This window comes from Lampetra fluviatilis, chromosome 37 (assembly GCF_964198595.1).
Source record: "Lampetra fluviatilis chromosome 37, kcLamFluv1.1, whole genome shotgun sequence".
In the NCBI taxonomy this organism is placed as follows: domain Eukaryota; kingdom Metazoa; phylum Chordata; class Hyperoartia; order Petromyzontiformes; family Petromyzontidae; genus Lampetra; species Lampetra fluviatilis.
Genome location: NC_136311.1, coordinates 6,466,142 through 6,490,849, shown reverse-complemented (window position 1 = coordinate 6,490,849; position 24,708 = coordinate 6,466,142). Strand labels below are relative to the sequence as shown.

The 24,708-nt window shown below is 52.9% G+C and overlaps 1 protein-coding gene across 3 annotated transcripts in view; it reads left to right on the top strand.

Moving 5' to 3' along the window:
• Nucleotides 1–24,708, top strand: part of LRRC75A (leucine rich repeat containing 75A) — an 80,029-nt gene that overhangs the window by 12,307 nt on the left and 43,014 nt on the right. For all 3 annotated transcript variants that reach the window (XR_013639647.1, XM_078873705.1, XM_078873706.1), the window contains 2 exons: nucleotides 4,467–4,595; nucleotides 9,179–9,291. Coding sequence is in view for 2 of the 3 variants with exons in the window: in XM_078873705.1 (XP_078729831.1) it covers nucleotides 4,467–4,595; nucleotides 9,179–9,291 (242 nt within the window). In the remaining variant the exon portion in view is untranslated. The remainder of the gene's footprint in view (nucleotides 1–4,466; nucleotides 4,596–9,178; nucleotides 9,292–24,708) is intronic.

Sequence of the window (24,708 nt, the reverse complement as noted above, 5' to 3'; positions counted from 1 at the left end):
TAGTCATTACTCTGGCCTAGTCTGGCCCTGTGGCTCCAAGAGAAAGTATTCATCCGTGTGCATCCCCAGCCCCAATGTTTTGAGCTCAGAAATCGATACGATATCTGACTGTGACCGGCCAGAGTGCTTCGTCTGAAATTGCAACAGTTTCTCCTTCGCAGCTCAAGCGTGAATGTCGGCACAAACAAAAAAACATCTGAGGTGTAAAGAAGTTGCAGGCGCAGCCTGGCAATTGCTTGCTCACTTCGCTAAAACTATAGTACTAAACAATTTTGTCTTTTACCAGGTAAGGCCCAACCTGGCCACAATCGATAGCTCAACGAAGTGGCTTATCATGCAGACATTCATAGCAGCCAAATGCCATCTCTTAGACACACTTGAGCGGTTGTGCTTTCGCTACGTTGTCCCCACCTGAAGACGGACGCTTGTGTTGCGCCCGAAACGTCGTGATCTAATTTAGTTGTTTTCATTATTATTTTTTTTACCTACGTGACTTTACCGGGAAAAAAAACAAAGAGTAAGCAGCCAAATACTTTAACGAACGATTATGAATGCGGAGGGAAAAACCGGAGGACCCGGATAAAAATCCACGCGACCATGGTGAGAACATCTCTAAATGAGCAGCATCTCTTAAGGAGAGGGATGCTGCCACAGCGGTGTAATGGTTATCACGATGGACGTGCAATCCAGAATTCACCGGCTCGATTCGATTGCCAGGTGCGGCAGTCGAAACAGCGGGGCGAGTTTTCTCAAACTCCTGACGTCTCTTTCTACTCGGCAGTACCGACGGGTTCGCCGCGGTTAAGAGATTGATAAGTCGTGCGCGGTAGGATATGTAGAGTGTGTTAGTACTCCCACCACCTTCCAAGACGGTCCTGGCCACGTGGAAGAGTAGGCCAAATTCCCTCTAGAGGAGGGGGCTGTCTAGAGCTCGCTCTAGTGGAGGCCCTTCCGCCAGCAGAGGTGTGAGAGAGCAATTGCAGCGCTGAGCCTTTACCTTTTTTGTAAGTATTAAAAAGTAATAATGACTATGTTGTTGTAGTGTGTGTGCGCTTGTGTTTGTAATCATGAGAGCAGATGTAATCGTGACCTCGGCAGGTCACTGGCAAATCCCGCTCTCCGTGCACTCATACTTCTCTCTCTCTCCGCTGACATCGGGCACGGAGCGTGGAGCAGTATTTTAATAAAGGCTTGAGACGTTTGTGGGGGGCAGGGGGAGGGAGGAGACGAGGGAGAGGGGAGGGTTTGTTGGGTGTAAGGGGGGGCAGACTGGGAAGGGGATGAGAGGGTGAGGGAAGGGCTGGGTGGCCGAGTTGTGGGGTGGGGTGGGGGGGTGCGCCAAACTGCAAAGGGGAGGGGTGGGGAATGCGAGGATGCGGGGCAGACTGTGGAGGAGAGAGGATGCTGGGGCAATCATCAGTCGGGTGGGGGGGGGAGGTGGCAGACTGAGTTTGTGGAGCAAAATCGAGCACCGCTAAACACCTGCTGTGTTCACAGGGATGTAGGAGGCGATGGAAGTCGAATTTTTAAGAGGAGAAAAAAATTGCGTCTGATCTAGGGATGGTCGAGGGCCCCCCCCCCTCTCCCTAAATACATTCGCAACAAGTGCGATGTCATCCTGGCATGCAAAGTATGCTGATAATTCTGTTGTTCCTTTTTTTTAAAGCAACCTTGATTTTGTTGATTTTGATTATTCATTCCGGTTAGCGTGCACTTATTTCTTTTCGGGCTCTGCGATTGAAGCTTTTTCGCCGACAAAAGACGCTCACGTGATTATTTGATCTCAACAGGCGCGTGCGTGTGCGTTGTTAGCGCGTGCATTTCACCGGCACAGCAACGCACGTGCAGGTATAGGACATTGAAATCGGATCGCGCTTTCGCAATCTAGATTGAAAAGTCATTTCTTCAGAACTACTTTTTGCGTTTAGTTTGTTGTCCTTTCCCACCGCACCTCCGATTAGCACGGTTGGCTGAGGTACCGTGCGAAAGAAGTTCAACACACATTGCAAACGGACGGACGTGCTGCAGTTTGCTTCGGCTAAAACCTCCGTCAAGCGAGTGGGGAGACGCTCTCGCCGAAGGGGTGGTACGAGAGTGAATCTGGGTCGGGCGAAGGGGTTTGTGAGTCATTAGTCGGCCTGGCCCATCATCTTGAAGGGATCGATTAAACAACTACCCCACCACTTTGTTCAGGAAGTCAGTCGGGGGTTTTCATACTGGATGCATTCGGTCCTTGCCTAGGGAATGTGGAATTTCCACCAACGGTTCTGGAGCGCCAGTGTGGACGACCATGGGACGAGGTTTGTTTTGAGTGTGGGGACCGCAGCGCGAGCGGTGGAAGTGTGAACATATATCCGTAAAATAAATGACAAATATTTACAGCCCTTTCCCGATGCCCCGTTAGTCATCTTATATTTTACATTTGTAGAGAGCCTTAGCTCAGGGCGGTTAATATAGTTTAAAAAGCGGGGACAAAAAAAGACTGGTTGAGATAGCAAGGGGCGGTGCAAGGGTCGAGGAATGAGTGACCGTAACAGAGGGCAGGAGAGGGGTGAGCGGAGGGAAGAGGAAGGGAATGGGCTGACGGGCATACTTCACCACGCTGGTCAGTGCAAATTGATGAAGGAGGTGGTTGGGGCAGGAGGGGGGGAGGGGCTCCGGATTGGTTAAGATATCGCTCGCCACTGAAGTTAGCCTTGATCGCGAATCGAACTCGGGTCCGCCACGTTTCATCGCGGCTTTCGTGGTGCGCTTCATATATCCAGACAACTATGCACTGTACGCTTAGTACACGTGCAGTTTACTCGGCGAGCTTTGTGTGGATGCTTGTTTTACTGGGAGGGTCTCTCCGATTTCCCACGGGCGTGGATTCTGAGCAATTGGGGGGGTCATTTGGCTACGCGCAGCAGCGATGCGTGCATGCACGGCAAGCGGCAATCGGCACAGCGGACTCTGCGATCCGGTGGTCCACCGGTTCGATCATTAACCACCTTCCGCGGCCAGTTGAAACTCTTTTTTGTAGCTTTTTTTTCTAAACGTTTATTTTTGTTTGAGGAAACCGTTTACATTACGTTGCGACGCGCGCGCGCGCGCGCCGTCAACAAAAAAACTAAAACCGGTTATGAGAATCAAGGGGATAGAGAGATGGGGAATGTGCTAACGTATACAAGGAGAAAGGGTGACTTTTTTAAAAGTAAGAGTGGAAGGGATGAACAGGGGAGGGAGGGAATGGATTTAACCGAGACGCGCCTGACATAATCAAAAGAAAAACATGAAGGGGTGACCTAAGCGGGCATTTGTTTTTTTGTTCCACCCCTCCGAATGCGGCTCCTGTCTAATCTGCAGCGGATATGCCCCTAATCCTCGGTCGCTGTCTCCCGAGCCTCCGTCCTTGTTAACTTATTTCAGCTGTTGTACGAGCGAATTGATAACGCTTCGATTAAATCCTCCCTCCGCCACCGCTGTCCACGCGGCAGCGTGAATGGGCTCGCCGCAGTTTACTGGGACGGCAGAGAAATGCGTCTGGCGCCGTGAAGTGCGGGGCGCCTTTCACCTCTTCCAAGAAAAACCCTCACGGGTGTGGACGAGGAGGCCAAACGCCCTCGACAGGAGCTCAGAGCTCACTTCCAGCGGAGGCCCTTCCACCGGCAGGGCCGCATAACTCACCTTCACGCGTCGGGCCCCACCGGTTTTTGCCCTCCACACTTAGAAGCATGCCGTTTAGATGACTTTGATTGTTTTTGCTGCTAACACATTCCTGCGGAGGGAGCTGGTAGGAACGTTGGGTTGCTCGGTCAATGGCCAGGGTCAATGGCGGCGTGGTGTATTCCGCAAATATGCCTGACTGTGAGGGCGGGCACAAGCCGGCGTGAGTAGGTTAAACGTTCAGTTTTATAAGGGCACCACAGGGTGACCAGCCTCTCCCCACCCAGCCCCACCCCTCCCACCCCCACCCAGCCCCACCCTCCCCACCCAGCCCCTCCTCACCCTCCCCACTCAGCCCCTCCCTCCCCACCCAGCCCCTCCCTGCACGACGGACGGACGGACACAATAATCCCCTGTGGGCTGGTGGAACCAGTGGGTTCCTACCAGTATGAATGTCCGCAATGATGAGCCACTTCGTTGAGCTTATCGCTTGGTCGCTTCTGAAAAATAATCTAATAACTCAGTGGGCTTTACCTGATGAGATAACAATTGTTTAGTTTTATTTGTATATATTTTTAAGTGATTTGTTTACCTTTTTCATACTTTGCACACCTATCGTGTTTTTGTACTATTTGCTGTTGCAACGTTCTGACCTACCCCGACTGGACATCTGTGAAAAAGAGCTTCATAGCTCATCGAATTCCTCCAGCGTAAATATTCTGATGATTCTGAATAAAAAAAAAACCCAACAACAACCTAGCACTTGCCCCCGCAGGCTACAGGCTACATGGGGCGCCTTTGTCTTTGTCTTCGCAACACAGGACCTGGGCATGGAGTCCACCTCCCTGGACGACGTCCTCTACAAGTACGCCAGCTTCCGGAACATCGTCGACCCCATCACCCACGACCTCATCATCAGCCTCGCCCGCGACATCCAGTGCCCCAAAACGGTACGGAGAAGACGCGCGCGGAGCGCGATCCGCGGCGAAGCGCAACAGTGAAAGTTCGACGGCGCGGCCCCGCAATTGCTTGCTCGCGCCCCCCGCTGCCACGGAGCGCCCGCTGCTCTCCCGTTCACGAGCGAGCGCGAGAGAGCCCCTCCCTCCGGAGCAGGCTGTCGGCAAACCTGCGGGTCTGGAGCCGCGTGCGGCCCTTTGAGGCCCGCTACGTAATGTTATTTCATCTCAGGGCCACCGCTGTCTCGTATTCGCCGCGTGCCGTGTGCGGCTCTTGAAAGAATGAATCACTTTGCTGACCGAATTCGAAAAAAAATGGCTCTTCTTGTTATTTTGGTTTGCCGGCCCCCTGCTCTAGAGGCTATGCTTGGCCTTCTCTTCCACGCTGGGCAGACGTCTTGATAAGAGCTGCGAGAAGCCACACTTTACCGCACCACACGCGATCTGCCGATCGACTTAACCCCGGCGTAGTCATCTATACTGCTGGGCGGATTCAAGAGTCTCGTCCATTCTTTCAACTGCCGCACCGTGGGATCGAATCGACCAAACGTGCTCACCATTGCAACAGTGACTGCACCCCAGGCCGATAGCGTCCGTCGTACGTTACAAAGTGCAATGCAGATGACGAAACCCGCAGTCAACATCCCTTCCAGATGGGAATCGAACCCATGCCCAAAAACTATGCCACGGCTCAATTTATCAGTCGACATTTTCCGCCACGCTGCTGGACTGGCATGGAGTCGGGCGGGGGATTGTCCGAGTTATGGCACTGCCATTAACCCGAAGAACGATTCTCACACTTTTTTTGCCCATCGCCACCACCGCGACCACGGCCGCCTCGGCTTCACCACGAGGACAAAAAAAAACGAGGTGGGGGGTGGATGTGGCTGGGTGCCAAAATAATTCTGGGAACAGCGTTACCGGACCCCTCTGGCCAGAATTAAACACTGCCCCATAACCATTACAACCCAAGGCAGCTACCTCGCTAAATGCAAAACACGGCAACGGAAATGCGACACGCACCAACGGGCAGGTTCCCCCCAGCCACCACGATCATCACCACCACCGCCACCACGACCACCATCACCACCACCGCCACCACGATCACCACCACCGCCACCACCACCGCCATCACCACCACCACCGCCGCCACCACGACCATCATCACCACCACCGCCACCACCACCACCGCTACCACCACCGCCATCACCACGACCACCACCGCCACCACGATCACTACCACCACTACCGCCACCACCACCGCAACCAACATCATCACCACCACCGCCACCACGACCACCACCGCCACCACCACCACCACCACCACCGCAACCAACATCATCACCACCACCGCCACCACGACCACCACCATCACCACCGCAACCAACATCATCACCACCACCGCCACCACGACCACCGCCACTACGACCACCACCATCACCACCGCAACCAACATCATCACCACCACCGCCACCACGACCACCGCCACCACCACCACGACCACCATCACCACCACCACCGCAACCAACATCATCACCACCACCACCGCCACCACGACCACCACGACCACCACCATCACCATCACCACCGCCACCGCAACCGACATCATCACCACCACCGTCACCACGACCACCGCCACCACCACGACCACCATCACCACCACCGCCACCGCAACCGACATCATCACCGCCGCTCGCAGCCGATATTTACGGAGATGCTTGCGTTTTCGCTGGAGAGCATCGAGATGCAATTATTATGCCGGGTCGTGGGGGTCATGAGGTGACGATCTCTCTCTCGTCACATGGTGATTTGTCCCCGCTGGTGCGAGGCGTTGGGGGGGGGGGGTTGTTCCTTCGTGTCCCCCAGGCAAGCGTAGCAGCAGCAAGCGACGATGGCTTTACTCTACTGATGAGTCTTAATGGGAATTAAACCAAGTCATGCAGTTGATTTGTTGTCCTGCACGACATGGGAGGAGGCCGAGGGCTACGGTTTATGGCAATGATGATGATGATTCAGTTCTTTTAATCCTCTCCCAATTCCAAGACGACGGTCAGCGTTGATTTTACTTGGAGATGCATAGCCCCGTCGATTTTCAAGACGTTGTACTCACCGCAGAGAACTGGAGCGACACGACCGCACTCTACCATTGCTGGCACCAAACTGTGCCACACGCCCTCCCGCGGGGCCTTTTATTTCCGATTCCGTTCAGAATGGATTCCTTCATCGGAACGGAATGAAAAGAAAAGCTAACGATGGACACACAAGTCATCGGAACGGGAAAGGGTTAACCGCAAACGCACCGCCACGCACCACACTTATTCTATCCATATACTTATTTTACTCCGCGGCTGTACGAGAGCTCACTGCAGAGCACTTTCATTAATGCGAGTTTTTATCTTCCCTGGCCGGAGCTAATTTTGCGGCTGTGTACGACCCCGTGACCCGGGCAGCGCGAGCCCTGTGCTCCCGGGGTCACGAGGTCGCCGCTGTAAATGTCGAGCCCCCCCCCCACCCCCCCATCGTCTCATCACCCTGTGTGGACCCCGCCCTGACCCCGCCCTGACCCGTGTCGTGCTCCCAGCAACAGCAGCAGCAGTTGTTGTTGTTGTTGTGAAGGTGAGTCATGAGTTGAACTTCTCCATCTGCCTGCTTAAATTTCTCCTCCGATCAATCGAAAGTGCGCCACGGTGGCGGGATGTTTACTACCTCGCCTGGTATGCAGGAGGTTGTAGGTTCCTTGACATCTGATGTATATTTGTAGTTTGCGTGTTCTCTCGATAACCTCCCCCCCCCACCCCGCTTCCTGTGGTCACGTGGATTTTTCTCAAGGGTCCTCCGAGTTTTTCCCTCCACATTTACACATTTAGAATCAACATCGCGCGTTCAAGAGTATTTGGCTGCTGCTATGAAATTTCCACGTGGTAAGCCACCTCGTTGGGCGATCATTTGTGGGGCAGATCGCTTCTGAAGAAGAGCCACGTAGCTCAGTGGGCCTTACCTGGCAATATGAAAATAGTTTAGTTTGGTTTTAGCAGAGCCGTGACGATTTGTCGAAGAAGTTGATTATTGACTGAAGATTGCTGTCGACCGCTTCCCTTGTGGCCTCCTATTCGGGCCCGTAAAATAATTGCTGCCGCCCCGCGTCCTGCCTCCCGAATGCGGGCGACCCCCTGCAAGCCAATCCTCGTGTGGCACGGCTCACGATGGCGATGGCTTCACCAAACCCCCCGGCCGCCACCACCTGTCCAGCGGCGGTGGCACACTGTGGCAGGAGTGATGGCCGAACGACGAGACTCGTGATGGAATGACAGCCGGATGATAGAATCTGCCCAAGAGGGCGACCGCGGCGGAGATGGAGCGATGGACGCGAGCAATGGGCTGGAAGGAAACGAGGTGGATCGTGGCGTCGCACGAACCCTGCGAAATGGCAATAGGATAATATAATAACAAGTTACATTTTTAAGGTGCATTTAATCCGAGGATGGAGATGCAGTCATCCGACAGTGAATCGGTCGTGGCCGACGATGGCGATGATGATGATGATGATGGTGGGATCTAGCAGGAGGAAAGCTATGGCAGGACGTGGTGCCGTCAACGACATTAGTCGTGATGACCCGTTGACCTTGACCTGGATGCAGGGATGGGTCACTGTGCGGTTGTCACGGTCCACTATGCCCACTGCCCCGTGTCGAATATTCCATCTCCAGGTGCCACGGTGAGGTGTGTGTTCAATTCCGCCAGCTGTCTTATCGCCTGACTCCCACAACCCCGGTCGTCTGTTACGCTTTTCGAGGCTCATCTGTTTGATGCAAGGTGATGGACACGCTGATTGGATGGTGATTAATATGTACACGTACGCGTCCATTTGCATACTCGCGAGCCATGCTAATCAACAGCTGATGAGCCGCCGCCGCTGCCTGCAGCTTTCATGTTTTGTCGGTGAAATGCGACGGATGTGACCCTTTGCCCTCCGTTTCATCTTTGGCGTTTAGAATCCACCTGCCTGCTTTTCGGTCCCTCAAAAAAACACCTCTTGCCCGTTTCGGTGTCTCTCCATCCTTCTTGATTTCTGTCTGTCTGCTCATCCGTATATCTGTCTGCCTTGTCTGTCCGTTTGTCTCGATTTGTCCATGGAGCAGACTTTGCCTATTTCCCTTGAAGTGTGTGCATCTGTCTCTCCGTCCGTCCGTCCATCCGTCCTTCATCTATTTGCCCACCTGTCTATCAGAACCATCTGTTCGTCTGTCTGCCCGTCCAATCATCTGTATCTCCCTATCCATCTACACGGCCTGCTCTGCTCATGTGTACGTCTGTTTTATTTACGTCCTTCTCTCCCTCCACCCGCTTGTCCATCTGTCCATCTTTCCATTCGCACATCTGCCCATCTGCCCATCTCCTTGCCCATCCATCCACCTGTCTTTCCATCGATCCCCATCCATCTATCTGTTCTTCTGTTTGCCCTCTGTGTTTTGCCCCCCCCTCCCGCCTCTCTCTGCCTGCCCGCTAACCTGTCTGCCTTCCCCACGTGTCCCCCCTCCCCTCTCTCCCTCTCTGATCGGCGATGGCGGCGACTGCAGGAGGACGATGCGCTGCGCGCGTTCGAGAAGCTCTGCCGCCAGCTCATCTACCACCTGAGCCCCCACTCCCAGCTGCGGCGGCAGAGCACCAGGCGCCGAAAGCCGCAAGCAAGGTGAGAGCGCGCGGCGGCCGAGCATGCGCGTGCGTGGGTGCGTTCACGCGCTGGTGTGCGCGCCGCGCTACGTTCGCTCGCTCGCTCGCTCGCTCGCCGCTCGCCCTCCCTCCCTCCCGCTGCTACCACCCGACTCCAATCCCACAGCCGGTTCCGCATCTTTGTCACAACAGAGGCGCCTGACCTTGGAAATCTGGATTTCCAAGGCGACCCTGTGTTGTTCCTCGAGCTGTCACAATGCGCGGGAATTGCTGACGACGCACTCGTTAGTGATTCCGCCGGTAGAACTCCCCCCCCCACCCCCCCCTACGGTGATCTCCACCCCCTACCCCGCACCGCCCCCACCCCCCCCCCCCATCATCATCATCTCCTCCTCCAGCCATCCCCCTCTCTGTGGCCATACATTGTGCATTGTCACGGTATAAGTTGTAGAAGGAGTGGTGTATAACGTGGTTGGTGTGGGCCCTGGTGCAATGAATGAAATCCCCCCCCGCCTCCCCACACCTTCGTAGCTCTTGCAGTCCCTCCAGCCCGTAGGTGGACCGCGGGTGCAGTTACACCGCCTAGGCGCATGTCGGATCGCTGCTGCGTTGCACGCGCGCGTGAACGTGCGTGCACGTGCGCGTGTACGTGCATGTACGTGCGCGTGCACGTGCATGTACGTGTACGTGCGTGTACGCGCGTGCGTGTCGGTAGATCGTTGGCGCAGTGGTGAGCGCACTGCGCTGCGAACCCGGCGAACCCGAGTTCGATTCCCGCTCACGGCTAACATCGATGACGATTATCTGAACCGGGTCTTGGGCCTCAATTAGGTCTACTCAGACTTAAATGAGCACCTGGTGCAGTGTGTAAACATCGAGACAGAGGCAGTTGGGCGTGCTGCTGGCCATCAACCCCCTCGTGTGCCACAGTTCCGGCCTTCATAGGTCCTCGCTCACAGCACTTGCCCCCAAAAGTCTGTGCTACAAAGGGGAATCTTTGCCTTTGTTACGAAGCCCTGGTGGAGTGGCGTGGGTGCTGTGCTCGGTATACCAATGACCCAGGTTCAATTCACGGTCTTCCATACGCGTCGCTTTTGTGAACGCCTCTCTCTAAAGTTCACGCGCGTGCAATCACGTGGAGTTTGGTGTCAAAGCTGACCCTCGACGTCCGCTATATTGACTCGGCCCGAAACAAATTCCTTGCGCGAGTGAACGCAACGTCAGCTGCGGGAGAGACAGAGGTGTCTGTAACTATTTTTCTAAATCGAAATCCATACTTTTGTTTGTGCGTGTGTGTGTGCGTGCGCGTGCGTGTGTGTGCGTGCGCGTGCGTGTGTGTGCATGCGCGTGCGTGTGTGTGCATGCGCGCGCGTGTGCGCACTGCCAGACTTAATAGGCGCTTCGCTAACGACCGCTTTGTCACAGCGGTGTGTCACGTTATTATGGGGAGCCTTCGTCCCTGCACAATACGAGTAATCCGAGGTCGACTTTAGTGTTCGCACTCCGCGGGAGGCGAATTTCTTGGTCCGACGATGTAAGGGGCGCCGCGGTGGTGAGATGTTAACTCTGTCGGCTGGTATGCAGGAGGCTGTGGGTTCGATCCCGACCCTGTGATGCCTGCCGTATATTTGGAGTTTGCGTGTCTCTCCCCGTGGTCATGTGGATTTTTCTCCGGGTCATCCATAGTTTCCCTCCATATTTAGAATCAACATCACTCGTTTAGAGTATTTGGCTGCTATAAATGTCCACATGATAAGCCACTTAATTGGGGTATCATTTGTGGCCAGGCCGCTTCTGAAAAAGAGCGAAACAGGTCAGTGGGCCTCGCCTGGTTAAATAAAAATAGTTTAAAATAAAAAATAGTTTTAAATAGTTAAGTGCTCGACATGAGAGTTATAGCGATGTAAACACTATCGGCTGAACACACCCTCTGCGCAAATCCTCTGCACTTTCATTTTTGAACAGCCTAAACGCTTCTTGTTACGATAAGCATAGAATCAAATTAATATATTTGTGGCAAAAAGTATATATCTCGCTTTTTCTTGATATCACTTCTAGAACTCCGTGAGATTTTTACATCGGTCACTCACTCGCCAAGTCACGGCTGTCTCACACGCGTTGGATGCGCGTGGCGTCGACTGACGGCGTCGTTTTTAGCGCACCCTGCCGTGTGAACTCTGCGACCTGAATTTGATTCCCAGCCCGCAGCGAACATCGGTGACGATTGACGCCAAAACCGGTCTCGGGCCAGCGCTCGCTGGAGCGGTGGCCAGCATGGTGAAGTATGGTCAAACAACCCCTCACGGACGGCACGGCATTCGGAGGCCTTTTGTTCGTCCGGTCGTAAATTGACAGAGCGCTGCAAATTATGTTTCTTAATGCATTTCAGGAAAAAGAATGGATGCATGCAGATTAAATTGATGAATGATTACGGACATCAATTGATTCAGTTATTGGTTGAAGCCTCCATCAATATCCTGTGCAATTTATGATTGGCTAGGAAAAGACCTCGCTGATTTTTTTGTTACAATTGAAATGACCCAATTCCAGTTCTTGGACTCTACACATCAAACGAGTCTTGTGACCCAGATAGAATATTTTTTGACGGTAATTAAAGGTAAAGGGGCAGCCATGCAAGTGCTTGCTCTCAAGCCACTGCTGGTGGAAGAGCGTAGCCAGCCACGCTAATTGGAGATGTGTCTGTGTACGTCTTTTTGTGGCCTGCTGCACATGCCGTGGAAACCCATGACTGATGCGGCATGGGGAGGCATTAAATATAGCGGTGGGCTGATAAAAGTTGTAGACGTAATTTATTTATATTTCCATACACACATACATATAAAAATATGGCCAGGTGGCTCAGCGAAAGAGTGAGCGGTTCGCAATCGGAATGTTAAAATTCTGATTGGCGGTTAGCTCAACCAATCATCCCTCCGGCGTCACTAAAATAGATAATACCTCAGAATCAGATGAGAATCAGAATATTTATACTGGAGGAATCCGATGAGCTCTCAAGCTTTTTTTCACAGATGTCCAGTGGTTTTCCTACGGACAGACTCGCCTCTCTTCGTAGAAATGAGGAATTCCAACCGTTGGCTCAGGGCTGTAAACAGGATGCACATTTGAGCAGGAGATCTCTTTGCACCATTTTATTCGTATTTGCGGCTTCATCGGCTTCACAAATGAGCACTCGAACCGCACTCGCAATTCGCGCAGGGCGCGTCCATTGGAGGAGGGGGGGGGGGGTGCGGGGCCAGGGGCAAACCACACATTGTGTGGGCCCCCCTACGCCTTCAAACTAAACCGGAGGTGTCACATCTGATGGTGGCACCGGGTGGCGAGCGGTGGGCGGTTGCTCTTCACGCTGCGACGAGCCGTTAGCGCGGATCTCAACCGCCGGAGCGTTGACGAGAGGGCAGCGGAGACACCGACAGCAGCCGTCGTTCCGTGCCGCTCGAAACCGTGCAAGCCTTTCCAGGCTCGCGTTGTTGTAACGAGACGGACAGAGGGGAAGATGGGGAGAGACATGAGACGAGACGCGCGGGAGGGTGACGCGGAGGACGTCTGACTCGCCCGCTCGATGTGCTCCAACGGGCGAGTGATTTTACGTTTTTTCATTCTTTTTCTCTCTCTGTGTGTAGTTTAGCCTTTTTTACGGATTTAAACAGAAAGCGTCCTCACGGCTCGGCGAAGATCTTCCCGCTCAATTAACAGACGACGTTATTATTTAAATCCTTATTAATATCGTTATCGGCGCCCACACCCCCCTTCCCCACCTCCTTCTCCGCGTGTTATATATCAGAGTGGCTTATTGACAGTTGTGTACAGAACAATGGCCACGTGTGTGTTTTATGTTGCAAAGTGAATGGAGTTAATCCTCGGAGCTTTAAGGGGGATTAAAGGATTACGTCGAAGACGCAATCCTCTGGGCTCTATGTTAATTCCTGCGCAGAAAACGCTGCCGCTGATTGCAACAGTGCGAGAAATAGCAGCCGACTGCAACACTCCATTGAGGTTGTTGTTGCTGTCAAGTTTTCCCGAATCGCATCTGTTTGCAAGTTGCAGGGTGGGTCCTGTTCACCGCCCAATCTCGGAAACGTGCAAGTGGTTCGCGTTCATTTTATTTAGAGAAGTGGCACAGCGCCGTTGATTTTAAAGACATCGTACTCACCGCAGAGAACCGTAGCGACACGACCGCACTCTACGACGGCTGGCGTCAAACTGTTCCACGCACCCCTCCCGCGTGGCCTTGTGGCTGCCTCGGTGCCGATGCAGTTACATTATTTTCCTTTCTTCTTCCGTACGTACACCTACTTCATCGGAACGGAATCAGGAGAAAAAACGATGACGTGCACGTACGTCATCTGGTCTCTATGTTTATTCCTGCGCAGACAGCTTTGCCGCTGATTGCAACAGTGCGAGAAATGACAGCCGACTGCAGCACTCCGTTGACACGTACGTCATCGAAACGGGGTGGGGGGGGGGTTAACAGTGCTCTAGCAAAGGTGGGATGGGGTGGAGGGGGCGCCGCGGCTGTCCTGGGCACCCCGAATGGGGGTGAGGGGGGGGGCAATCGAATGTGCAGCCCTATTATTGGAAGTGAAGCGAGCAGTGGGTGCTCAGAAGTTTGCGGGAGTCCCCCGCTGTGGTGGCAGAGGGTGGGGTGGGTGGGTAGGTGGGGTAGGTGGTGTAGGTGGGGTAGGTGGTGTAGGTGGTGTAGGTGGGGTAGGTGGGGAGGGGGTACGGTGATGGGCACCTCGCACCCCGCCCCCCCGTGGCAACACGTCTGTAATGATTAATGTGTGAAAATCTAGAATTGAAGCTTTCGTGACTGCAGGAATTACTATACTCATTGGTTATTTCGGTGAAGTCACGTATGTAGAAATGAAATTCCAATTTTAATAAATCACAAAAAAATGTAATTTTAAATTTGTTTTGTAATTGATTTACATTTTATTTTATTTCTACATACGTGACTTCACGGACAGAACCAATGAGTATAGATTAATGCGTGGGTAAAGTCAAATTTAACTGGTCATCTGTCAAATTAAAGGGACCCGTGGTATATCGTGTAGTTTACAACTGTTATTCGCTCAAGCTCTCCGGCCCATCTCTCTCCACCATGAAGAACGGCGATTGCACAAGACATAACCTGTGACACATCGATCCTCTTGGCTTATTTTCTTTCTAGAGCAGTGTTTTTGATGAACTTACTTGACTTCATGAGATCGCTCTTCGTCGGCAGTGAAACCCCTTCGTGTTATAGAACTGCCCACGGAAGCGGACATCACCTCTGAGACCCCCGTCCTGTCACCCCTGGTCCACACAGGAGGCAGCACTTTTCCACCCGCTCTGCATTTGAGAGTATTGTTCATTTGGTCCTGTAATGGTCAAACTGATACCTTAATTCCCAGAGCTAGAAATTTTTGCCAAATTGGGTGCAGAACCAACACGTTTAAACGTGATGGGGGTTTTTGTTGTGCAGTTGCTGGTGAACAGGCTGACACAATGAACTCCGCTACACTTGAGAACCAAGTTTAATCAGGGGCGGCTAACAAACCTGAATTCAGGAATCTCAAACTCAGTGCCCTGACCCCCTGACCTCTGAGCCACCCCCCCCCCCCCCCCCGTGCCCTTTCTGGGCAAGTGCAACCGTGAACACTCACCTGAGTGAATTGTCATCACGCGAAAATAAAATAAAATAAAAACTCAAACCCCAAAGGTCAAATTCACATTGACGGATGAACGGAATGAACAGAGACGTCCCCCCAATGCACCCCCCCCCCCCCCCCCGCCGCCACCATGAATTTGCCGTTCAATTAAAATCTTTTGCAGAATTTTATTTTCAAATAATAATTATTATTCTTACCGTAGTGCTGCGACAATAGCGCGGCGAGCGGCTGCGTGCGCTGATAAAGTCGCACATAGGGTCACGGTTTTATTTGCGCGCGTGTGTGTGTCTGTGTGTGTGTGTCTGTGTGTGTCTGTGTGTGTGTGTGTGTCTGTGTGTGTGTGTCTGTGTGTGTGTGTGTGGGGAGCGGTAGTGTAGCGGTTAGCGGCGCTGCGCTATGAACCTTGCGACCCGGGTTCGATTCCCGCTCACGGCCAACACCAGTGACGATTATCTGAACCGGTCCCGGGCCTCCCCTAGGTCGACTCAGCCTCAAATGAGTACCTGGTACGATGTGTAAACATCGCCACTGGGGAGACAAAGGCGGCCGGGTACGTGGTGCTGGCCACCCACCCCCTCGTGTGCCACAGTGCCGGGCCTTCATAGGTGCTCGCTAACAGCACTTACCCCCTTACAGCCTGTTAAGGCCATACGGGGGATGTTTGTCTCCGAGTGAGTGAGTGCGTGAGTCCATCCGTTGGTCTGCAGCCGAAGGAATGGGTTCAGTCCCCCCCGCCCCATGCGAGTGAACGAGTGAGCGAGCGCGGGGTCTGACAAATAAATCCACCCTCGAGTGTGACAACTGAAGCAGAATTCATTAATTGGATTAATGGCCCGGTTATGAAAATGTTAATTATTGCGTTTCTCCACCGCGCCCTTACACTTCCCAATACGCCGCGCAATCTCTAGGCTCGATCGTGCGTAAGGAACGCCGCTAAATTTCATGGTCGGTGCAGTCCGTTGTCGATTCACTGCTAGATGGACTCTCCCCGCCCCACCCCTCACCATGCCGCGGTGAGCTTGAAACCTACCGCAGGTTTCCGCGAACCACACCACCCCGGTTATTGCATAGCTTACGTCTAAAGCCACCACTTTTATGAATACGTATTTGACAGCGTGCTGTTTTGTTGATTTATTTATTTCCTATGGAATTTGCACTTATATACAGTATCTTCTTTATCCCAGCCGCAGCCATATGGCGAGGCATTGAAATCAGATGGGATTGGAGGGATGGGGGGGGCAGTGTTGCAGGGATCAGGGACCCAAGGAGGGATCAGTCACGGATGTAAGGAAGGGGGGGGAGCTAAGGGTGGGCGGGGATTATGCGAGGGGGGGGGGGGCTCAAGCAGGGTGGGGGCCAGAGATGAATTTTAGCCAGACCTGTCTTGGTCGGCAAATCGGTCAAATGTTTACGCCCCGGCAAACCACATCTTGTATACTCCACGCTATTGCTGTGGCTGCAACTACTAGACACGTGCCACCTACTCCAGTTTACCAGTGACCCCGGGTGACGCTACCGCACCCGGCATACCACATCCAGTATATCTGCCAGCTGTGGCTGGGGCTACTAGAGCTGCGAGTCACTTGTCACCAGTGACCAGAAAAAAAGCAAATTCCAGTGAGAAATCAGTCCCTGAAGCAGACCTCCGTCTGGGAGCTCACCCTCTTGCGCTCACACACGCACGTACACACAAGACAAAGATCCCCTGTATAGCCTTAATAGACTGTCTGGGGGCAAGTGCTGGTAGCGAGCACCTATGAAGGCCGGCACGGTGGACGAGGGGGTGGGGTGGCCAACACCACACCCAGCCGCGTTTGTCTGCTCAGTGGCGATGATTTTACACACCACGCCAGGAATTCATTTGAAGCCGAGTTGACCTAGGGATCCCCCAGGACCCGTTCAGATGATCGCCACTGGTGTTGACCGTGACCGGGAATCGAACTCGGATTTCCGGATCCGTAGCGTAGTGCACTAACCACTACACTGCCGCTCCCCACCACACAAAAACAAAGATCCCCCATATAACCTTAACAGACTTTTGGGGCAAGTTCTGGTAGCAAGCACTTTATAAAGGCCGGCACGGTACATTAGGGGGGGGGGGTGGGTGGCCAGCACCACACCCGATGCACACGCACGCACGCACACGCACTATACTTCCGAGAGTACGAAAAAAAAACGCAAGGCGCGTTTAGCGTGCGAGGACGTGGGTGTTTGAGCACCATCGCAAAATTTACATTGGCCCCGTTCACTATTTTCCCGAGGACGTGGCCTGCACCGCGCCGCGTACGGGGCTCACGCACGCGCGCGACGGCCACCGCCGGAAGGGACGCTCGCGGTCATGCCGGGAGGACGGGGACGTCCAGCGCAGAGACGGAGCAACGGCGTCGGTTCGTGCGCAATGTGTGCCGTCGTTGGATCGCAGGGCTGCGACAGTGCGACGGTGGACTCGTCAGAATTTCAGTTTGACGCGTCGGGCTCTCGCGACCAATACCATCCATAGTCCAAAAGAGCTGCATTATGGATCATCGGGATTTGTATTTATCGTGGAGAAATCCGATGAGCTACAAAGCACTTTTCCGCAGATGGTCCAGTCGGAGGGGCGGGTCGGCGACCGCTTGGGGGAAGCCTTCAACCAGCAGTGCATACATCTTGGCTGCTGCTGCTGATGATGATGGTGGTGATTGTGATTGTCAGAGCAGGAAACTTTTTCAGTGTGGTGAACGTACGCGTTGTTGCGTGCGGGCGCCAAATTGATTTTCTCCCTTCTGCCGTTTCTCAATGATTTAATTGCTACAACAATAATAATGTTGAGCCCCTTTGTCAATCCAACACCGCTGGAAGAAAGTCACCCCATGGCTGCCGAGTCCGTTCATCGCTCTCGTTGTTTGACCGTACTTCACCGTGCCGGTCAGTGCGCGTTGGTGAACGAAGAGTGGATGAGCAGCGTCACACAGTGCTTGCTTGTGTAGGCGAATGCAATGTGAGCGTTTTAGAGTGAACTAAAACTAAACTTTTTATTTTTAACCGGGTAAGGCCCACTGAGCTATGTAGCTCTTTTTTAGAAGTGACCTGGCCACAAATGATAGCCCACCAAAGTGGCTTATCACGTGGAAATGTATAGCAGCAGCCAAATACTCTAAAAGCGTGCTGTTTCGAAATGTGGGCGGAAAAATCGGAGGACGCGGAGAAAAATCCACGCCACCACGGGGAGAGAGAGACATGCAAACTCCAAATATACAGCAGGCGTCAGGGTCAGGATCAAACCCACGACCTCCTGTATACCAGATGAGGTCGTTAACATCTCGCCACCATGGTGATTGGGCATTAAACATGTCTCTAAATTAACAATAACAATTCAAATGACTTACAGCCCTTTTTCTATTGCGATCGTGTGGATTGCTTAACCATACTTCACCACGCCGGTCATCAACGCCGCTTGGTGAAGACGGTGGGGAGTACGAGGTGGACAGGGCTGGGCGGGCGGGTGGGGGGGGGGCATGGCTGGTCCAGATATCACTCGCCAGCGATTCTCAACGATATGAAATCTCAAAATCTATTTTCCCATTAATGTATTTCTCTCTCGCGCGCGCACACACTTATTCTGACTGCCCACGCAACCCGCAAAGCCATCTTGCTGATCCGCACCAGCTGTCACTGAGGCGCAGTGCTAATGGGCCCAAAATTGCCGGCGCTCTCCATTAAAGCGAAGCCTCATTTCCCATCGGGATGCGGGAGCGGAGGCGCATCGGTTAGCGCCGCCGGCACCACGGACCCACCGCTGGCGAGCCGAGTTCGATTCCCGGCCACGGCTAACATCATTTGTGGCGAGTAAAAAAACTCAACTATCAAACTATTTTGTATTTTAACCAGTAAGGCCCACTGACTCTCTTTAGCTCTTTTTCAGAAGCGAACTGCCCACAAATGATAGCTCAACGAAGTGGCTTATCATCACGTGGAAGTTTGTATAGTGGCCATATGCTCTAAACGCACGTTGATTCTAAATGTGGAGGGAGAAAAAAAAACACATAACCACTGGGAGAAGAGAGAGAGACACGCAAACTCCAAATATACAGCAGCAGGCGTCTGGGTCGCGATATACCAGGCGAGGTAGTTAACATCTTGCCAACGTGGCACCCCTTTTATATCTGAACCGGTCCCAAGGCCACCCCTTTTTACTTGGCAAAGTAGAGTTGTCAAAGCACAACAACCTTCAGCACCGGACTGACAAAGCGTCGTGCGTTACATCGCGATGCCAAACCGCGGAGCTCGGCGCCCCACCCCAGATGGGTGTCAGCCACCGGGTGCACGTGTGGCGTGACAATCATCATCCGTTGCCGTCTGACCAGGCCGGCTTGACATTTTCTCGGAGGTGGTGGCGGTGGGGGGGGGGGGGCTAGAGAGAACGCGCGGTGAAGGCTCGTCTGACTCGCACGCCCGGCGGCGAGCTTGAGCCACCTTTGAGCCATTGACCCAGAGGTGGCTTATCGGTGCCAGCCAGGGTGGCAATTGGCAACAATGGACTTTCATAAGCGTGTTATCGCTCCGTCATAAATGTCTGTGATAGCTAGGGGGTCACCGCGGGAGCTTTGTACGAGCAAAATGGCATTAAAGAAGGGTACCGGAGTATATTTGATAGAGGATATTGGTTTTTGGTGAGTGGGGGCGGCGGGGAGGGGGGGTAAAACGAATGCGAGAAGAAACATCTCGAGAATACGAAAATACTTTAGGAAAAAATTGGTGGACAATTCTTCCCATGGTGGACACTGCCCATGGTGGACACTTCCCATGGTGGACACTGCAGGGGTCACCTGAATCGATTACAATAAAGAAAAACACATCGTTGTGGAGAACACAGGCAACACATTAAATAAGCAGTACGCGTCTCTTCATACATCCGTCTCATTCACGCATCTGCCTCGGGTATAATACGGACACATGAAGGCGAATTTCGCGTCCGCTTATCGACAATAATGAAGACGCACAGAGCACACGTCGGGAGCAATCTCACTTCTTGTCTGAAGACAACGGCGCTGCACCGTCACGCCGCAAGTCGTCGACGCCGCGCTGCCGGTGTGACGGGAGAGCGCGTGAATCGATGCGAGCGGAGCTATCCCCTAGGGTACGGCGAATCGGGGCGACTTGCCCCGGGCCCCGCGATTTGGGGGGGGGGCCCGTGCTTCGGGGGTGGGGAGGGGGCGGCGCGGTGTCGGATGTAATACTTCCCCGGTTTAGTTTGAAGGCGTCGGGATGACTGACACGGTGTGGTTTTGCCCCCGGGTCCCACAACCACCCCTCCCCCCACCGCTCCCCGACCTCCACGGGCGGCCCTGGATGCGACAAGTGTTGAGGATTCGACAGCGGCAGGCGCGTCCGTCGGCGATGGTCGCCGACGCATTGCGCCAGGGTGGCGGAGCCTTGATGGCGAACGAACGAGTCGGGAACGGGCGAAGGAACGGGGGATGGAAATTTTCGACCGAGAACGCCGCCCGCGGGAGATTCCCCCGCCGGGGAGAGAAATGCGTCTCGATTCGTTCGGGACGCCGGATATTTATGATGCCGGGAGAAACTGCGCCGAAGGCGGTGACCGCGTCTCCGCCTGATGGCGGAAAACGTCCGAGCGTCCACGCGTTCAACGTCCTCGTTGGCAAAGGGTCGACGTCTCTCGCTTGGGGAGTTGGATTTCGAAACCGCGAGGACGCAAACGCAGGCGTGCGAACACACGCAGACGAAGATCCCCCCCCAATGGCCTCAACTGACTTTTGGGACGAGTGCTGTTAGCGAGCGCCTTTCAAAAATCGGCGCGGCGCACGAGGGGGCGGGTCGCCAGCACCACGCCCGGCCGCCTTTGTCTCCCCCAGTGATGATGTTGACACATCGCACCAGGCACCAATTTGAGGCTGAGTCGACCTAGGGGAGGCCCAGGACCGTAATCGTTACTGGGAATCGAACTCGGTTGGCCGAGCTCATAGTACAGCGCAAACGCGCGTGACATGCACGCACAAATTATTACGGGGCAGGAATTTAATTGGACGTTTATTGCAATCGGACCTGACGTTGCTTTGTGAATGTTAAGAACTTCCTGCAGCCGACAGCCAATAGGAGAGCCGCAGCTGCTGTGGAAATGTCGCGAGCTAATTGTTTCCATTCGTTAATACTCAAACGTGGGGCGGGGGGGGGGAGGTGATATGCATTCAGAGACAGGACCACGGGGAAGGACAGGGGAGAGACGGGGGCACGAGGGACGATCACCGCCCAACCCGTCCCCCAACCTCCTCTCAACGTGACAAACAGCCCGACGCTCTCGACCGACGGCACCGCGGCCTTGAAGGAAACAAAAGACGCGTGCTCGGCGACGTTTCGGGCAATGGGCCTCTCCGCCGTTGTACGTGAATAAGGACAGACTGGACTGGCGCAGGGCGAACAATCCACGTCAGTCCCCGTCCCCCGATATATCAATATATCAAACAAGGCCGTAGCCATGGAGTCAACATTGGCGCGGACCAAATCTTCCAGGGGGTCTGGGGGTCCTCCCCCAGAAAAAATATCTAAAGTTCAAAACTAATTTCCTGCCATATCCTGCCTAAAATATTTAAAAAATTCACTAACACACAGGATGGACTTTTTATTAATTTTTTACAATAATGTCTAATAGTGTATTGTATTATATTGCTCTGTTTTTTTTACCTTTTCTTGTTTTATTGTATGTAATGGCAGAGATTAGGGATTCATAAAGTACAATCATAACCACAATCATATGAACAGAAATCTATTTTATAGCAATATATTGGGGGGGGACATTTTGAGCATATTTGAATATTGGGAGGGGGAGGGGATGTCCCCCTCCCAATATATTATAATTACGGCCTTGATATAAAACAATAATGTCAGTAGACGAGGGAAGTATGAGTCGATTGACCCCAAGCTAATGGTACAGCCCTCCGTGTTATCGACAAGCGCTCTTTGCCAGCGATGTAGCATCACATTTTGATGAACCACGATGCCTCGCTGATCTCGCCAAGGAGCCATAAACCATCGCGCGAACTCCGGTCGTCATCCTCGCAGCAAACAGCAGCGGCAACAGCAGCAGTAGCAGCAGCAACAGCAGCAGCAGCAGTAGCAGCAGCAGTAGCAGCAGCAGCAACAGCAGCAGCAGCAACATCAGCAGCAGTAGCAGCAGCAGCAACAGCAGCAGCAGCACACAGCAGCAGTAGCAGCAGCAGCAGCAGCGGCGGCTCTTGGCTGCTCGCCATCGAACACAGACGGCTGCCACCGCATCGCGCGGCGCTTTCAGGTGCGCTTCTGCGGCCGTCTGGAACGCTCTTCCTTCCGTCCGATATGAGGAAGCCACTGGAGCTATGCACTTTGAAGCCATCTAGATTGGAAAACTCATTTCTTTAGAACTGCTTTTTGTATTTTAGTTTGTTGCCCTTCCCCCGCACCTCCGATTAGCACGGTTGGCTACGTACGGCGAGAAAGAAGTTCAACATACATACATTATACTCTTAGGTTTTCTCGGTAAAGTCACGTAGGTAAAAATAAGTAAATAATGTAAATAGTAATAGAAATAAAATAATAAATCACGACGTTTCGGAGGCAACACAAGTCTCCATCATCAGGTGGGACCGTCACAGATAAATTTACTGTATCAGTAAATTTAGCTGTATAATTTAGCTGTGACGGTCCCACCTGATGACGGAGACTTGTGTTGCCTCCGAAACGTCGTGATTTATTATTTTATTTCTATTATTATCTGTATTATTTTATTATTTACTTATCTTTTACATACGTAACTTAACCGAAAAAACCTAAGAGTATGAATCCTTGCAGTCACGAAAGCTTCAAATCTAGAATACAAAAATTAACGATGTCCTTTTTTTTTATCTGGTTGAACATCCGAGCCTTGATTGCCTGCCCCGTGGTAATGTGGGCCCCCTGTGTGAGTTTCATGTCGTAGCATGTCCCCGAGTGGACGGGTTCCTGTCCCGTGGCGGCTGCAATCGCCACGGTAGTAGCTCGGCCGGTCGCAGTAAATAATGTGCACTACGCGGGAGGGAGGTGAGGGGGTGGCGGTCGGGAGAGGAAGTGGAGTAGGGGTGGGGGTCATAAAATAATCGTTTAGCGAGAGTAGGACGTTTAAGGTCATCCTCCTGCTGTTTTCGTTTGCACAGCGATATCAGAATTAATTTTATTAGTTTTTTTTCAAATCGGTGCTATATATTTATGTTTGCCGTTGTGTATTTCACGATCTTATTCTGCTTTGTGCTGTCGCGCCGTGGGGTGATGCATCCATCCGAAACTGGTCACACGGCTGTACCCACCCCCAACTCCCCTTCTCCCGCCGTGTCGGAGAACTTGCCCGTGGAAGGTGATGTAACAGAACTACCGCTTGCAATTCTTGCAAGTGACCTCCTTGTCCACATTAGGGGCAACTTGCACTTTTCTAAGTATGTTTTTTACATGGCAGTCAAACCAACGGTTTTTTTTACATCTCATTCTCTCAGCTGATATGTAGTCCTAATTAAGTACGAACTATATATATATTCAGGCGTGCTGTCATTGTTGACTGGGCTGAAATTGTCACCTCGGCACACTTGAGAACCCGGTTTAATCATAGGTGCGCGGCTGAAACTCAAATATTCACACCCAGCGAGCACCTATTAAGGCTGACCCTGTGCACGAGTGATTGGTGCGGCAGCACCATGCCTGACGACCTTTCATCTCCACAGTACTCCGATGTTCCCATGCCGTACCAGGTAACACATTCAGGGCCGAGTCAACTTAGGAGATGCCCCGAAAACGGATCGGATATCGCTCGCCGGCGACACGATCCTCAGCGTCAATGACCTCCGAGCCACCCGGCCACATCTGCACTGCTATTCATTTACATTGACCTTTCTTTCAATTCATTATCCACGTTCACTGACGAATCAGTTTCTCTTTTTCCTAGCATCATCATAAAGCGCATTATTTTATTATTATTCTGATTATGTTTTTTCCTCCTAGCCGATGCTTTCCGACGGCGTTTAGATTCACATGGCCGACGTAAATTTCCACGGGATGAGCCACTTCGTTCAGCTACCTTTTGTGGCCGAGTCGCGTCTGAAAGATAACTAATAGTTCAGTGGGCCTTTATCTGGTAAAATATAATTTTTAAAAATCCATATTTGTATCGTTGTTTATTTATTGTTATTTTGTCATTTACTTTACCTTTCCCATACTCTGCACTCCTGTCGCATTTTTGTGACCCGTCCCTACTGGACGTCTGTGAAGAAGAGCTTCATCGCTCATCAGATTTCTCCAAGATTCAGATCCTTTGCCATTTGATCGGCGATTTCCACTCGTGGCTCATGGTCCTCGGGCGACTCAGCAGTGGACCGAACGGCTCGCAGTCCGTGGGTCGACTCAGCCCATCATCCTGACGGGAGCCGATAAAATGAGCACCACTTTGTGTATAAGTCGGCAGCGGTTGTCCCGTGGAAAGACTCGCCCCCCCTGCCATAGGAAGGTGGAATTTCCACCACAGCTCCAGGGCTGCAGACGGGAGATGAGCAGCAAAGCCTCAATGCTCGTTGGAGCAGGAAATAACCGTGACTCCGACTTTCATTCATCGTCTGGCTGTGCCGTCACGAAGGGCGATCCTGCAAGCGGGTGGTAGCCGCGTCCAAGGGACCGCCGTGCTGCGCCCCACCGCTGTGTCGTTGCGAGCAATGGGGGCTCAGGGAGCGGTGGGGCATAGTGAGCTGAGGGGCGTTGTGAGCGGTGAG